Raw genomic sequence first — 13,724 nt, 5'->3', positions numbered from 1 at the left:
ATGGTGTGAGGGTCGTTCATGTGTGTAGATCAAACACTACAGACGCTGAAGTTTAAATCACCAAACTACACAAACTAATGCTTTACTAAAATAACTAAGAGTATTGATCAGAGAGGAGAGGTTAAGTTGGCTACTCATGAAGGACGGGAAAATAAATGAGGTCATTCTCAGTCCTGCATTCAGGTTCAGATTGTCTCTCATCAGACGTTTCTTTTGTTGTTTTAAAATGGATTTCTTCTATGTTTGTTCTGAAGGATCTCAGGGGTCTGATCTGCAGAAACAAAAGTCTGATCTTCTGATATGTTGATCCCTCGTGTCTTAGAGATATTTTTATAAGATGATGTTATAGCTGTGAAATCAAGGGCTTCAAAACGTCTTTTTTTGGGTATCAAATGTGACCTGGATTGTATAAATGTAGTATTCCTGTCATACAAAAAATGTATAGACTGAATGTCTATAATGCAAGTAATTGCAAAAGTTTTGGTGGGCTGCAAATTTACTTCAGTTTAAAGTTAGAACAACACGATTGGTTGAGGATAATTTCCAGTTCCTTTGCCTGAACCTGCATTACGAGAGCATTGTTTGAAATGAAGTGATATTTGATGTGGTTTTCAGTAAAGAGAAAGACTCAATAGTGTTAAACGTTTATTTATGTTGGAGATTTAGAAGAGTTTGCTATTTTTAACATTATTCAGAAGTGTAGTGCCTGTGTTTAGGCTGTAGGTCAGATATGTTTGCTTTATCTTAGAAACATAAACTGTGTGAAGTCAGCATTGAGCTCAGTCACTTTGCACATACACTGGTCAATTGAATATAATCATATAATCTGTTTCTGGGACTTCTGAACAAAATTAAATGGTAAAAAGAAGTTTTAAGTATAGTATACAAAAAACAATGCTTATAGTAAACCGTAGTTTTATGTATGTACTTTAATATTAACATTGAAATGTACACTTTTAAGTTTGGATTAATTGTAAATTATAAATTTTCTTTACTTAAAAATGTAAGTAAAGATACATATATTAAAATACATTTAAATGTGATGATTTTTAATTTTGTAATCAGGACTGAATAATGTTAAACGAAGGTGAATATATATTTTAACATGCAGGATTTGAATGTTTCATAGATGTGTTGTGAATACAGAACAGAGTCATTCTGACACGGTGAAGGTCAAAGCGATTTCTCTTGATCAGTTTTCAGCTTCTGTGATAACTGCAAACCCTTTCATGGTATATCTGAATTCTTGTCATCCACTTCACCTTCCCTGACAGACAGACAGGAGAAAATTGATGCGTCTGTCCACGGCAGCTGTCGTCTTTCTCCTCTGTGACCCTGAAGATAAATCTCTGAAGAAACATTCAATCAAATCTGCATCAGGACACTCCAGGTTCAAGTGCACGGCCACAAATCTTCTGCCTTTGTTTCTTCTGCCGTTTCTGAGCTTCACGTTGAGATGAGCTGCTGAGGATTTCATCACTCAGACATCAGCCAATGAAAAACTTCATCAATGCAGAACGCAGCAGCGTCAGCTCAAACCTTTTAGTATCTCAAATCTATTTTCAACATTTTCTCTTTGAACGCAAGCATTTATTTTTCACCTGTGGTTCTGTCAGGAACACTTTTGCTTAAGAGCACAGGTGGTCGTGAGGAGCATAATAACATTGCCCGGAGGTTTTGGAGCCGAAGATAAAATCCTCTTGGTCTTTCTATAGGGAAACATCCATCATAAAGTATGAAAGTCAAATCATTTGAGTGAATTTCTTTGATATTCTGAGTGAAAAAAAAAAGACTTTTAGCTGTAAGACTAAACTTAAAAAAAAATCATGAAGAAAATATCTCGCTCATGTTTGTTTTAAACTCTAACTCAAAATAGTAAGTGTTTATTTTACAATCAATATTTTTAAAGTTTAGCAAACAAAAACATTTCAGAGTAAGATTTTACATATACATTTTTGATTTTTTTCACTTATATATATATACAATATCCTCACAAAATAAATGAGCACAAAAGCGCCACCCAGATCTGCCGTTTTGAATAATAAACTAAAAACTAAACAAGTTTACGTTATCTGATAACTTTATTACCAAGTTAAAAAAAGACAATGAATTACAATATTTACAGAATATAGAGAAATGAAAGGAATAAAATTGTAAACAACCAGTCTAGTCGACATCACAAGCAACCATCAGAAATCATCAGGATTATCACAGAAGGCCAAATGGAGAAGAGGAAGTTAAGTTCAACTATGGTGCACCTTTAACAGGAAGAGAGAATTAAAGCCTAAAGCGTATATATATATACAGATATATCCAGTGTGTTACCACAGCCAAAAGCTTATTTCTGTCATGTTTCTCTACGTAGGGTTTTCTTTCAGAAAGGCTGGACTGCTCCTTATGAAGGAAACTCAGGGATTTAAAGGTACAAAAGGAGACTTTCTTTTTATTGTTTTTCTTAACCAGACAATTTACAACAGCATTGAACAGTGGAGAGCTAAAAAAAACAAACATTATTCTATTGGCTTTGTATTTTCTTTCTATTCTTCTTTCTCTCTCTCTCTCTCTCTCTCTCTCTCTTTTAAGTTAAATATCAGAACAACATTTAAAATGAACAGATTCTTTCTGAAACAGCACAGTTTTTTCAACACTTATGAGGAGTTTGGACGTTTTATACATGGCTGCAGAACGGCATGCACACATTACCCAGAAGGCAGCTGGGTTTCCTGTCAGCAATGCTCGGGTCGGGTAAGACAATCGTATCTCGGGCTAACAGCCAGAACTTTGGGAAGCGAAACTTTTGGTACCAAGAAAAGTATTTTGTTTTGTTTTGTTTTCTGTACTCGTGTGTAAGTTGCTCATGGCTCATGATAAACGTGTTTCGTATGACCAATAATATTCTGCTTCCTCAATGCAACAGACGCTGGACGGAAGCATCTGGAGTCTGATAAGGCTTTGGGGTTTTCCAGCAGCAACGTCCCGCAACATTCAATCTCAGCCTTATAGTTTTCTTCATTTATCTCATGCCATCAATAAGTGCAACGTACAGAAACGCAGGCAGTCCAACGGGACTCACGTGAGAAGCTTTGGAAGCGATGAACTTTTATTCGGTTGTTTCCTGCAGTCAGAATTGAAATATTCTTCATTCAAAACTAGTTAAACGGTGACAAACTCTTCCTTCAATGTCAGACTAGAGATAAAAAATTGGTTGCATGACCAATGTCGCTTCATGTAAATGGTCACACAGAAGTCCATTCATTGTTTTTTTACAGGTATCACCTTTAATACTTTCACTATAACTGCATTATTTTGCTTTTCTTATAAATGAAATGATTTTCTGTGGTACCTAACATGATGCTGTCAACAGAGCTGTAGTAGTTTTAAACCCAGAATATAAAGATCATCTGATCAAACACCGATCAAGATCCTTTACGTTCCAAATGCAGGAAACGACTTGAGATCAGCAGATACATGTTTAATGATTTAACGTCGTCTGTTGAGCGACTCGCAGGCCATTACTAAAGTCAAAGTGAAGCGTCGGGGAAAACAAGAGCAATACAAAGTCTTCAAAAGTAGCAATTTGCTACAAGTTTTTTTTTTTTTGGGGGGGAGTTTTGATACTCTAAAATATCTATTAATAAAAACGAACAAACTTGTGATATATAGATAAATAAGATGAGACTATTCCTTAAGGAATTCAGCTACAGGAAGATTAACACAAGGCTAAAATGTAAAAAACTGAAACTGTCAGGCAGTATTTCGATGGAATGGGCGAGTCGTCGGTAACGGAGAGAGCGTTCTGGATGAAAGGAGCTTGTGAAGCACATATACACACCGTCTTCAAGACTATCAGTGTGCGTTCACTGCGGTGGAAGACATCGGTTTATTTACTCTAGATTTTAGTGTACACTATCATGTTTAGTGTACATTTACATCACAAATGTATGTCACAAAAGTGCTTGGAACATCGCGTGGATGTGAGAAGAGTTGGGATATTTGTTTAGTTTAACGATGGAAACAAAGCTGTGCCAAAGCAAACCCGCAGCCGGGAGACCCGAAATCCCATCGGAATAATCGCCTGTCAGTTTCATTCACTATTGGTTACCAATATATCAACATCTGTCCTGAGGGACCAAGTCACACTTTGTAAAATTCAGTGTAAGATTTAGCAACGAAACAAACACGAAGAACGTAAAACAACTCGATGTTTAACACGTCATCTACTGATACTCCAAACCGGGACGATTACGCGTGAGCTTTTTAAACTAAAGATTAACGCAGCAGCCGATTTTGTTCTGCATCAAAATGAATGATCTAGAACAGATGAACAGAAAACCAAACATACAACATTCTTAACCATGTCAGATGATCCAAAACCAACGCTTTCATTTTTCTCCTAAGGGTCGTTTTTGGTCTCCAGCATCTCCTCGTTTTGAATCTTGGACCGGTCAGATTGAACCGCCCTCACAGGATCCACAGTGTTACTGGATAAGTCAAGGCCTCTGTCAATCACAGACGCAGGACCAATCAGAGTCGATGATCCGGTGGAGGGCAGAGGACCGCTCTCCTTCTTGCTGCCATTAACAGTCCTAGAAAAACAGCAGATCTCTCTTTAGTCGTCTGAAATCAAATGATCTGCTCATGTCTCTATAATCTACACTACTCGCATGTATATGAATATTTCTGTTTATTACTGTGTGTAGTTGAACGCTTGTATTAAAATGTTTCATTGTCAAATTTCAGATCAGTCTCACTTGCTCGGCCAATAAGAAATTTCTATCACTGTTGACTCATTTGTGTTGATTTCTCAGAGGAAATTTTGGGAGAAACAAACACAGATCTGAGACTAATTGAAGATTTTGTTGCACTCAGTCTGTGTTATTGAGACTCACATGCCGTGCCGAAGGACGTGACGTTCCCATTCCGTGTCGAGCGTGAACGTACGGCCGCAGAACTCGCACGGATACCGTTTCACGCTGCTGCTGCTGCTGCCCGGAGACTCCAAAACACCTTGGCAATAAAAACAATGACGTTCAATTAAAAGAAATGTTGCTACAAATGCTGTCAAATCAGTTTCTTTAAAAGAATATATTTATCATCCTCATGCCAATCCAGATGTTTAAGACATCCTTTATTCAGTTCAACTAAAACAAATTATTTTATATTCAAATGTTATTTTATTAAATGGCAGTCAAAAGTGAATCGAATACTTATTAATATACTAAATTCAGATCTCAATGCATCTCGAGCACAAGATATAAATAGTTTTGTCTCACAAGCTTTAGAAGGCATACATAAACACACAAGAGTCATTTGGATTATTTTAATAATAAAGATATTATTGTATTATTAGATATTACTGTGATAACATATGCAGAACATTTAAAGGGGACATTTCACAATATTTTAAAATAGCATGTAGATGTGAGCAAAAATGTGCTGCTTTGGGGTGTGTACTTTAGAGCTGAAGATCTTTGCCCAAACCCGCCGGGACCCGACGGGCTCGGGCGGGTTCGGGCTTCCTTTCTAACATTTTACACGGGCTCGGGGCGGGCTCGGGCTTGCGCTCCGGCTTTGTGAGGTAAATGAGCGGTTAAGTTCAATCAGTAGCGCAGGATCGCGCTGAATTCATTTACAGTGGATTGGATTTAATGATTTTCCTCATCAAAAACATGTAGCCTAATCTTGGTGAGTAGGTTTTTCAATGTATAACTAAATATGAATCGAGTCTTAAATACATAATTTAGACAGAGGATATAGACTAATGTTGGCAGTAATGGAGAGAAGTGCCGACGCAAATCCCGCGGAGCCTTTCTCTTAATTTCGTTATTGCCAAATACCCATCTTAATTCAGAATGTATTATCTTAATTTAATTCGTTAAGGAATAATAATTTTATTGGCATATTTATAGTGTATTGCATAAGCCTATTTAGAATGAGATGTTACAATGTTACAGATGACTTATTTTATTTCTTTGTTTCAACTTCCAAGTGGCGTGTAGATTATTAGTCATGAATAAATAATGTTAAAACCTGTGTAAATTTATCATTCTTGACAAAAGCTGTGTGTGTGCGCACATTTAAATAATGTCGGGCTGTAAACGGGTTCGGGCTTTTAAATAGCTGTCAATCTAAATGTACGTTCGGGTTCGGGCTGCATTCTGTCGGGCTCCGGACATTTCGGGCCTAACTTTTAAGGCCCGATTACAGCTCTAGTGTACTTTAAAATCCAATGAGCTGATGAAATGCAAACACTGATCACCATTAAAACTCAATTGTGCTGTGAATTATTTTTTCTCTCTGCACTAAATGTCAGTGCTGTGGTTGGACAGTGCAGATTATGGGGCGGTATTATTATAATAAGATCCCTTTCTGACATCACAAGGGGAGACAAATTTGAATGAGCTACTTTTCACAGGCTTGCAGAGAATGGTTTTCCCAAACTAGTTACTGGGTTAATCTTTATCACATTTTCTAGGTTGATAGAAGCACTGGGGACCCAATTATAGCACTTAAACATGAAAAAAGTCAGATTTCCCCTTTAAAGTGTGAAATGCATCTGTTAAACATTTACATGTATGCACTTAGCAGATTTAATATCAACACACTTATAACAATCTTAGAATCAAAAAATTTTCTACAAAAAAATCACTTTTGTTGATATAAAATGATCTTACCCGTCACATTCGACCGGTCAGTGGGCTCCTCCTGTTGACTCTCTGTCACCTTTTCTTCCTCCTTCTCATCCACCAACTCCTCTTCCTCCTCCTCCATGTTCTCTGCTTCCTCTCTTTCCTCTTCCTCACTGCTGCTCGTCTCCCTCATCTTCTCTTTCAGCAGCTCCAGCTGATCCAGGTTCACCCGTCCCATCAGCTCAAAGTTACGGATCACCTGCAGCGTGATTGGTCAAACTGAGGTCAGATCAAGCATTTAGCGATATCATTGGTTTGTGACTGTCAAAGGCATAGATGTGTATTAAGGGCAATACACTGAACAAAACAATAGAAGCAAATCCCATGACGTTGACATGCACACACTAGAGGTCTTCACAGGGCCACTTAGATCTGAAAACCCAAGGTCTGACCTAAGATCCAAGCGGGTTCGGGTCTAAAAGTTTAATGTGTGCCTTGAACACGGGTGGGGTTTAACATTAGCAGCATCGGGTCTTGGGGAATTTAAAATGAATGGGTTTTTGCCAAACGGACCCAAGAAGACCAATGAATCAATTAAAGTTCTACTTACAATTAAATCAAGATCTCATTTTTAAAATGTGTATTGCCTTGCATGCATGATATAGTTTAGATTAATTTCCCCAAATTTCCAAATTATTCTTAGAAATTCCAGTAAATTTTCGTTAAGTTTCCAATTTGGAACATTTCCAAATTTTCCAGATTAAGTTCCCATGGAAAGTTTTTGTAAAGTTTTCTTCCCTTTGCAACCCTACTGGTGGTAGGTTAATATTCGTTGGGACAGACCTGTCAATCAATTTTAAATGTGCATCTTAATGAGCGGGGCTGGAGACGGCTCACATGTCGGCTTGGACTCTGGTCTAATTTTCTCAGGGGTTTGTCTCGAGTCGGGTCTTTCTTAACACAAATATTTATGCATGATGGGTTCGGGCAAAAAGTGTCTTGGATCACTTTAGGTTGGGACATTTCTTTGGACCCGATAAGACACACACATATAATTTCTCTCCATCACTGAATAACTGTAGATGTAACTCATGACCGACCTTGTGCTCGTCCCGCAGGTGAATCTCCAGCTCATGCAGGAGTTTGCTGTCGTAGTAACACAGCTGACACTGATAGGGCTTCAGTTCCTCGTGTTTCTCCAGGTGCTGCTGAAGGTTCTGCTCGCTGGAACACGTGAACGTGCATTTATGACAATGAAAGACGATGCCCTCCAGGTGACGAGAGAGCTTCGACCGTGACACGTCCAGAGGTACGACACGCTCCTCTGATGAACCAGACAGACAGACAGACACATAGAGAGTAAACACACATATACACACACATGGGTTTATCATTCATCTGGTTATAAATGCGACTCTTCACCTCTGTGCAGGACGATGTGATCGATCATGCTGCTCTTGTGTTTGGTGTGGTAGAGACAGAACAGACAGCGCAGATCTTTGGGAATCTCCTCAGGATTGCTGGGATGACCGCCATCCACATGTAGAGTAAAGGTCGATCTACAAAACAAAGAGAAGATGCTTATAAAATACAGGAAGTTTCAGGAAAACACAGATGCAGGTTTGATAACTTTCCAGTAAATGTAAGTGTGGAATAGGGGCGACCCCAAATAGTTTATTTCAGTTTATTACAGTTATTTCTGCAGTTAAAAAGACAACAATGGCAATGGCTAAACTTTAATTCATTTCTTTGTTTTTATTTAATTTATAGATTTATCCGATTTAACTATGTGTGGCTTGTGTTTTGTTCTACTTTTGTTCTGCACCTTCTTACTTGATTCTGACGTTTTTATTTATTATAAAACGTAAATATTGATCTAATTTAAGTCAGTAAATTTTTGATTGCTTTTTGTTGTATCGATGTTGCACTGTTGCGTGCTGGCACATGTAATTTAGCCGAACTCGCTAGGTGCTCTGCGTGTCATACTTAAGATCATATTTAAAAGTTCATCAAACTAAACATCAAAAAACAGATTTTTGTGACAGGCATAAGTTTTAAAATGTATTTAAAACATGGTGGTTATCCTGTCAAAAGTTGAGCTATAAAACAGGTAAGCTGTTCCTGAAATACCGGTGATGACACGAAAAATATCTGCACCAAACCTACAGTATATTTATGCCTGACACGACTGTCTCTCTTGTGATTTAATATAATGGTCGATGTTTACTTTCAAATGATAGAAAATAAATTCCTGAAATAAATGATATAAAAATCATCAGGTGTTACAGAGATGATCAAAGTCAAAGTAAGCAAATAAAATAATAAAGCATAGTGTCATTTCAATGTTTTTCTTGTTATAAATTTACGTTTAAGGAATTGTGTATAAAGCTTAGTTTTTTTAACATTTACAGTAACAATCACAAATTGTCATTTGTCGGGGGTTTTTTGGTCATGACTACTTTGATGCTAAATCTGAAAATGAAATAAAATCTTAGAATTTTAGCCAGGGTTTCCCAGAGGATCACATTTGTTATTTTTTAGGTTTAGTTAACAAAAATGTTTTTTGTTATATCTTTGTGTGATATTCTGTTCATCATGGCTAAAATATTTGAACAGGAATCATTTAATGAATGTTTATACACATTGCCTTTCATTTTAACTTAAAAAAAGATAAAAATGCATTTATCACTTAAAAGTCAGTTTTGGTCACTTTATCAGAAAGTTGTTTCTGTGTGCTTCTTGTGAAAGAAAATAAAAGTTAACCATTTGTTGACTACCTGGTCTGCCTAACCCATGGACACACACACACACAGATGAATTGACTATAGGCAAGATTCAACAATTCTGATTGAAATATGTAAATCCTCAGTCGGGGACAGCCCTCGTGTGAAAGGTTTTGTTCTCACTTGTAGCAGGTGAAGAACGAGCAGTCCTTGCATTTGAAGAGCTTTTTTCCACCGTGGCGATCACGATAATGTCTGCGCAGACTCTGCATGTAACCGGAGCTGAACTCACAGAACTCACAGGTGAGGATACAGTCAGGTCGAGCCGGAGGAACCGGACCATCCGCCGCCAGAGAAGACGCCGCGCCGACGGATGGGCCGGTGGAAACCTCGCTCTGAGAGGACAGCTCGAAGTGACTTAACTGCTGCTGAACATCTGTTGGTTCCAGATACCCGACCGTCTCTGAAACCACTGGAGAGACCACAACCAGCTGTTACCATAAACTCATCTCATTTACACACCGGCTATAAATGTAGCCGCACATTAACGCTCGTGTCTCAGGTGACCTAACACAAGGCTTCACTTGATACAGACTCCAGGTTACACCAAACTAAATGTAAGGAGACTTAAAAACAATCATTGATTTTGTGGCAGAAAACGCAAACGTTAGAACAAACTTCTCTGCATGTTTATACTTTATAAAGCAGGTGAGATCTGATCAGTCGGTCACAGACATGAACATCAGATCAGCTTCTCAAACTAAAAACACAAACTTCAATATAAACAGATCAAAACCACAAACCATCATTTAAACTGCACATAAATAAATAAACCTCATCTCAGTGTGGGAAAAACACACTCATGATGAGCAGACATCAAGAACCGGATCATACAGATCAAATCATATAATACAGTCTATTACTGGAAATTAGACTTATGAGGTGTCATGAAACATTTTGATAATAAAAGTAAAGCTATCACAATAAGAATCATACAGTTACAAACATCTCTTCGTGTACTATTTTGCACATGATTTCAAATGACATCATACAAACCAATTTTGTTGTTTTTTCACATTTAAGGGGAACATTGTCATTACCGCAACGTGTCCATGACTTGATTTGGGTTCTTTGTCATGGAAATATTTATAATTAAAAATAATAATATAATTATAATGCATGTTATACTATAAACTTTTACAGTAAAGAAACATGTGGTGTTTGGTGATCATTGGTAAATGTAGAGACAATAATAAGGAATATAAATGTGTCCAAGAGCAATTTTCTCATCCTCCGCAACAATTTTCAATCATTGTTTAAGCCCTCAATAAACTAACATTTAAAAAAAAAATTGTTGGGGACATAATTGACTGTGACACTCAAGATGGCTACCAGGTAAGCAGTTTTTATTTTTTGTCTCCCCTATGTTATTATCCACACAGGTGATGTATGCTCTCACCATTAGACTCAGTTGTTTCTTCAATGTTGGGTCGTGTGGATCGCAGTGCGGCTCCGGCTCGGAGTTTAGGCAGTGTGAGAGTTTCTCCGTGTTCCTGCAGTGAATGATCCTTCAGCTGACTGATGGTCGTGGTGGAGAACGGACAGGAGAAACATTTATACGTGTGCTCACCTGAAAAACAAATTCAACAAACAACATTAAACCTTGAAGGAAAACATTTAAATCATTTAATAAAAACGCAAACAAATCGCAGAACATTACATCACTTTTGATACACAAAAATAAAGTGTTTTTTATTATTCCAGTCAAAAAAGTGTCTGTCTTTGAATAACATCAGTCTGAATTATTTCCTGATAAACTCATAACATCTCTCTCTCTCTCTCTCTCTCTCTCTCTCTCTTCTTTTAAGAGCACAGAAGAAGGGGCTGATGGGTACTGCAGATAGAAAAGGGCCGATCGGAGGTTGACACTTAATTTGTGTTGCTCTGCCCTTCAATGACTTTCACCCTCCAGTGAGAGAGACAGAGAGAGAGAGAGACTCACACAAACACACACACACGCTGACACACACACACACACACACACACACACACACACACACACACACACACACACACACACACACACACACACACACACACACACACACACACACACACACACACGCTGACACACACAAACAAATATGTGAAGACCCACACAAAACCAGATTTGATCAGTTGAGAGATTTCTATTGAAGGATAATCTCCATCATTGGTCTCTTCATCATGTTTGTGTGTGTTGTGTTGCGTCTCACCTGCGTGTGCTTTGTGCAGATGACTCTTCAGACGACTCAAGTATGAAGATTTAAAGGGACAGAACTTACAGCGGAACGGCTTCTGATGTCCATGATGAGACTGAACGTGACGATCTAAACTAAAGAAACAGACAGACAGACGATTCATATAAACCACAGACATCAGCGGCTGAATTCTTTTCTGAACATTTCTTCAAACAGATGATATGACTACAATCTATAAGTGTCTGTTTCCCAATGATTCATCTGTCATCTGAATCAGTGTTTGTGTAATCTCATGAATGATAAAAAACTCCTCATAACCGTGACACAAGTGTGACAGGTGGCCAATGAAAAAGAGAAGCACAAACTCAAATTGTGTGTCGGCTCGGCTGTCTCTAATGACAAAAGATCTGGAAAGATCTGGAACGTCTGAATGATACTACGGTGACAGACGGAGAAAAGAAGCCTTAGCGAAACATCTAATGATAACTGTAAAGAACATCTCTCCCTGCTTTTGTCCCAAGTCTCTGACAAAACATTCATCTCTGGCGGTGATCTTGGGAACGAGTGTTTTTTATCCCTGGTTCCCGTGTGGCACATGAATGCAGCAGATTTCTGGGTCACAGAACATCCAGTGAAGACGGATTTACTCCAGGGAGACAAACAAAGGCCTTGAGCTTCAGATTAAACAAACCGCTCTGTCAAAATATCCAACATTTCCACAGGAGGACACCTGAACACTTCAGCGTGCACATGCACATCATCCTATATTAGATGTTTCCCCTTAAAATGTTTTTGGTTTTATTTGCAAATCAACAGCCTGATGTTACTTGAGAACCCAAAAGAATACCAGAGGAACCTAATGAAACATTAAGACCTTTATTAAACTATTATAATTAAACTTCTGCATAATGTGACTTCATTTTATGCCTCAGGTAGTAAATGGATAATGAAAGTGTAATGCCAACGCTAAAGCTTCTTTAATATTTTTGCTTTGGCACTGAACAGCTTCACTTGTTGGCAGCAATCTAGTGAGGCTCCGTCAGCTACACCACTTCCTAACTCAATCTAGCGTCAGGTAAATGGAGCGACGTTCACTTACTTGTGTCTGAATGGAGAAGAGAACTGACAGTACTGACAGCTGTATTTGTCATCTCTACTGATGAGCGCAACAGCCGAGTGGCTTCTCTCGTGAGAGCGCAGGCCCTGCATGGACATGAACATGCGGTTACACATGCTGCACGGATGCCCGGGAACCGCTCGCGTCTTCTCCTCCTCCGCCGGCACCGTTTCCACGGGCACAGACTCCTCTGTTTCCATGGTGACAGCGGACGGTGGCGAAACGGTCTCCGAAGGGTCAGCGTCCACGGCAACCGCATCCTCTACGTCACCGTTGGAGTTCCCGACCACTGGAGGAGCAACAGGCATCTCTACAGCTTCATGCTGTCAGACAGGAAAAACAAAAACAACAGTTTCAACTTCACCTGATGAATATCATAAAAACATTTTGTCCAAAAACCAAACAAGCAATAAATTATACATTTCACTGTGAGAATAAAGTTTATATGTAAGGGATCATGTAAGGGCAGCAGGCCCAGAAATAATCTTCGACCTGACATGAAGTGGAGGGTCTTGTATTAAACTGAAGAGGTTTATTTCATGATAACAACCCGCTGTCTGTACATTATCACGCTTATTACACGGCTATTTACCTCATAAGTAAGGTAAGGAACATAAAATATTGATTTAAGGTATTTTATCTGGTCATTATTTACCCGTTTACTTTTTTTTTAGAAAAGACAAGACGTTCAAATGTCACAAACACACTATTTGGTTTAATGATTTGTAAATATAATGTCATATATGTGATTAAAACACATCTTTATATTGAATTTTGTGCAATATTAAATTGTACCTGTCAAAATGATTTGCAGCATCCGGATTACCTTTCTTACTTTTTTTTGTCTTGTTTTTAGTAGTAATATCTAAAAAAACTTAAATTACTTTCTTGATGAGCAAAATTAAGAAAATAATTCTTGTTTTTAGACAAAACATACAATTTAAGTGAATTTATGCGTAAAACTAGCACAAACAAGCACTAAATCTTGAACTTGTTTCTTAAACACAAAACTTCA

General features: G+C 38.1%; 1 protein-coding gene across 4 annotated transcripts in view; it reads right to left on the bottom strand.

Moving 5' to 3' along the window:
- Positions 1–2,062: 2,062 nt before the first annotated feature.
- Positions 2,063–13,724, bottom strand: part of znf462 (zinc finger protein 462) — a 37,427-nt gene continuing 25,765 nt past the window's right edge. For 3 of the 4 annotated variants that reach the window (XM_065243596.2, XM_065243594.2, XM_065243595.2), the window contains exons 5-13: positions 12,692–13,032; positions 11,608–11,726; positions 10,812–10,982; positions 9,536–9,824; positions 8,052–8,188; positions 7,730–7,953; positions 6,675–6,888; positions 4,890–5,007; positions 2,063–4,586 (exon numbers count right to left, since the gene is read on the bottom strand). In XM_065243596.2, coding sequence (XP_065099668.1) covers positions 4,394–4,586; positions 4,890–5,007; positions 6,675–6,888; positions 7,730–7,953; positions 8,052–8,188; positions 9,536–9,824; positions 10,812–10,982; positions 11,608–11,726; positions 12,692–13,032 — 1,806 coding nt within the window. In that variant the 3' untranslated portion in view covers positions 2,063–4,393. The remainder of the gene's footprint in view (positions 4,587–4,889; positions 5,008–6,674; positions 6,889–7,729; positions 7,954–8,051; positions 8,189–9,535; positions 9,825–10,811; positions 10,983–11,607; positions 11,727–12,691; positions 13,033–13,724) is intronic. The other variant, XM_065243597.2, reaches the window with a different exon arrangement.

Source organism: Paramisgurnus dabryanus, chromosome 18 (genome assembly GCF_030506205.2).
Source record: "Paramisgurnus dabryanus chromosome 18, PD_genome_1.1, whole genome shotgun sequence".
Lineage (NCBI taxonomy): Eukaryota > Metazoa > Chordata > Actinopteri > Cypriniformes > Cobitidae > Paramisgurnus > Paramisgurnus dabryanus.
Note: the sequence above shows the minus strand (reverse complement) of the source record. Positions and strands in the feature narration are given on the sequence as shown.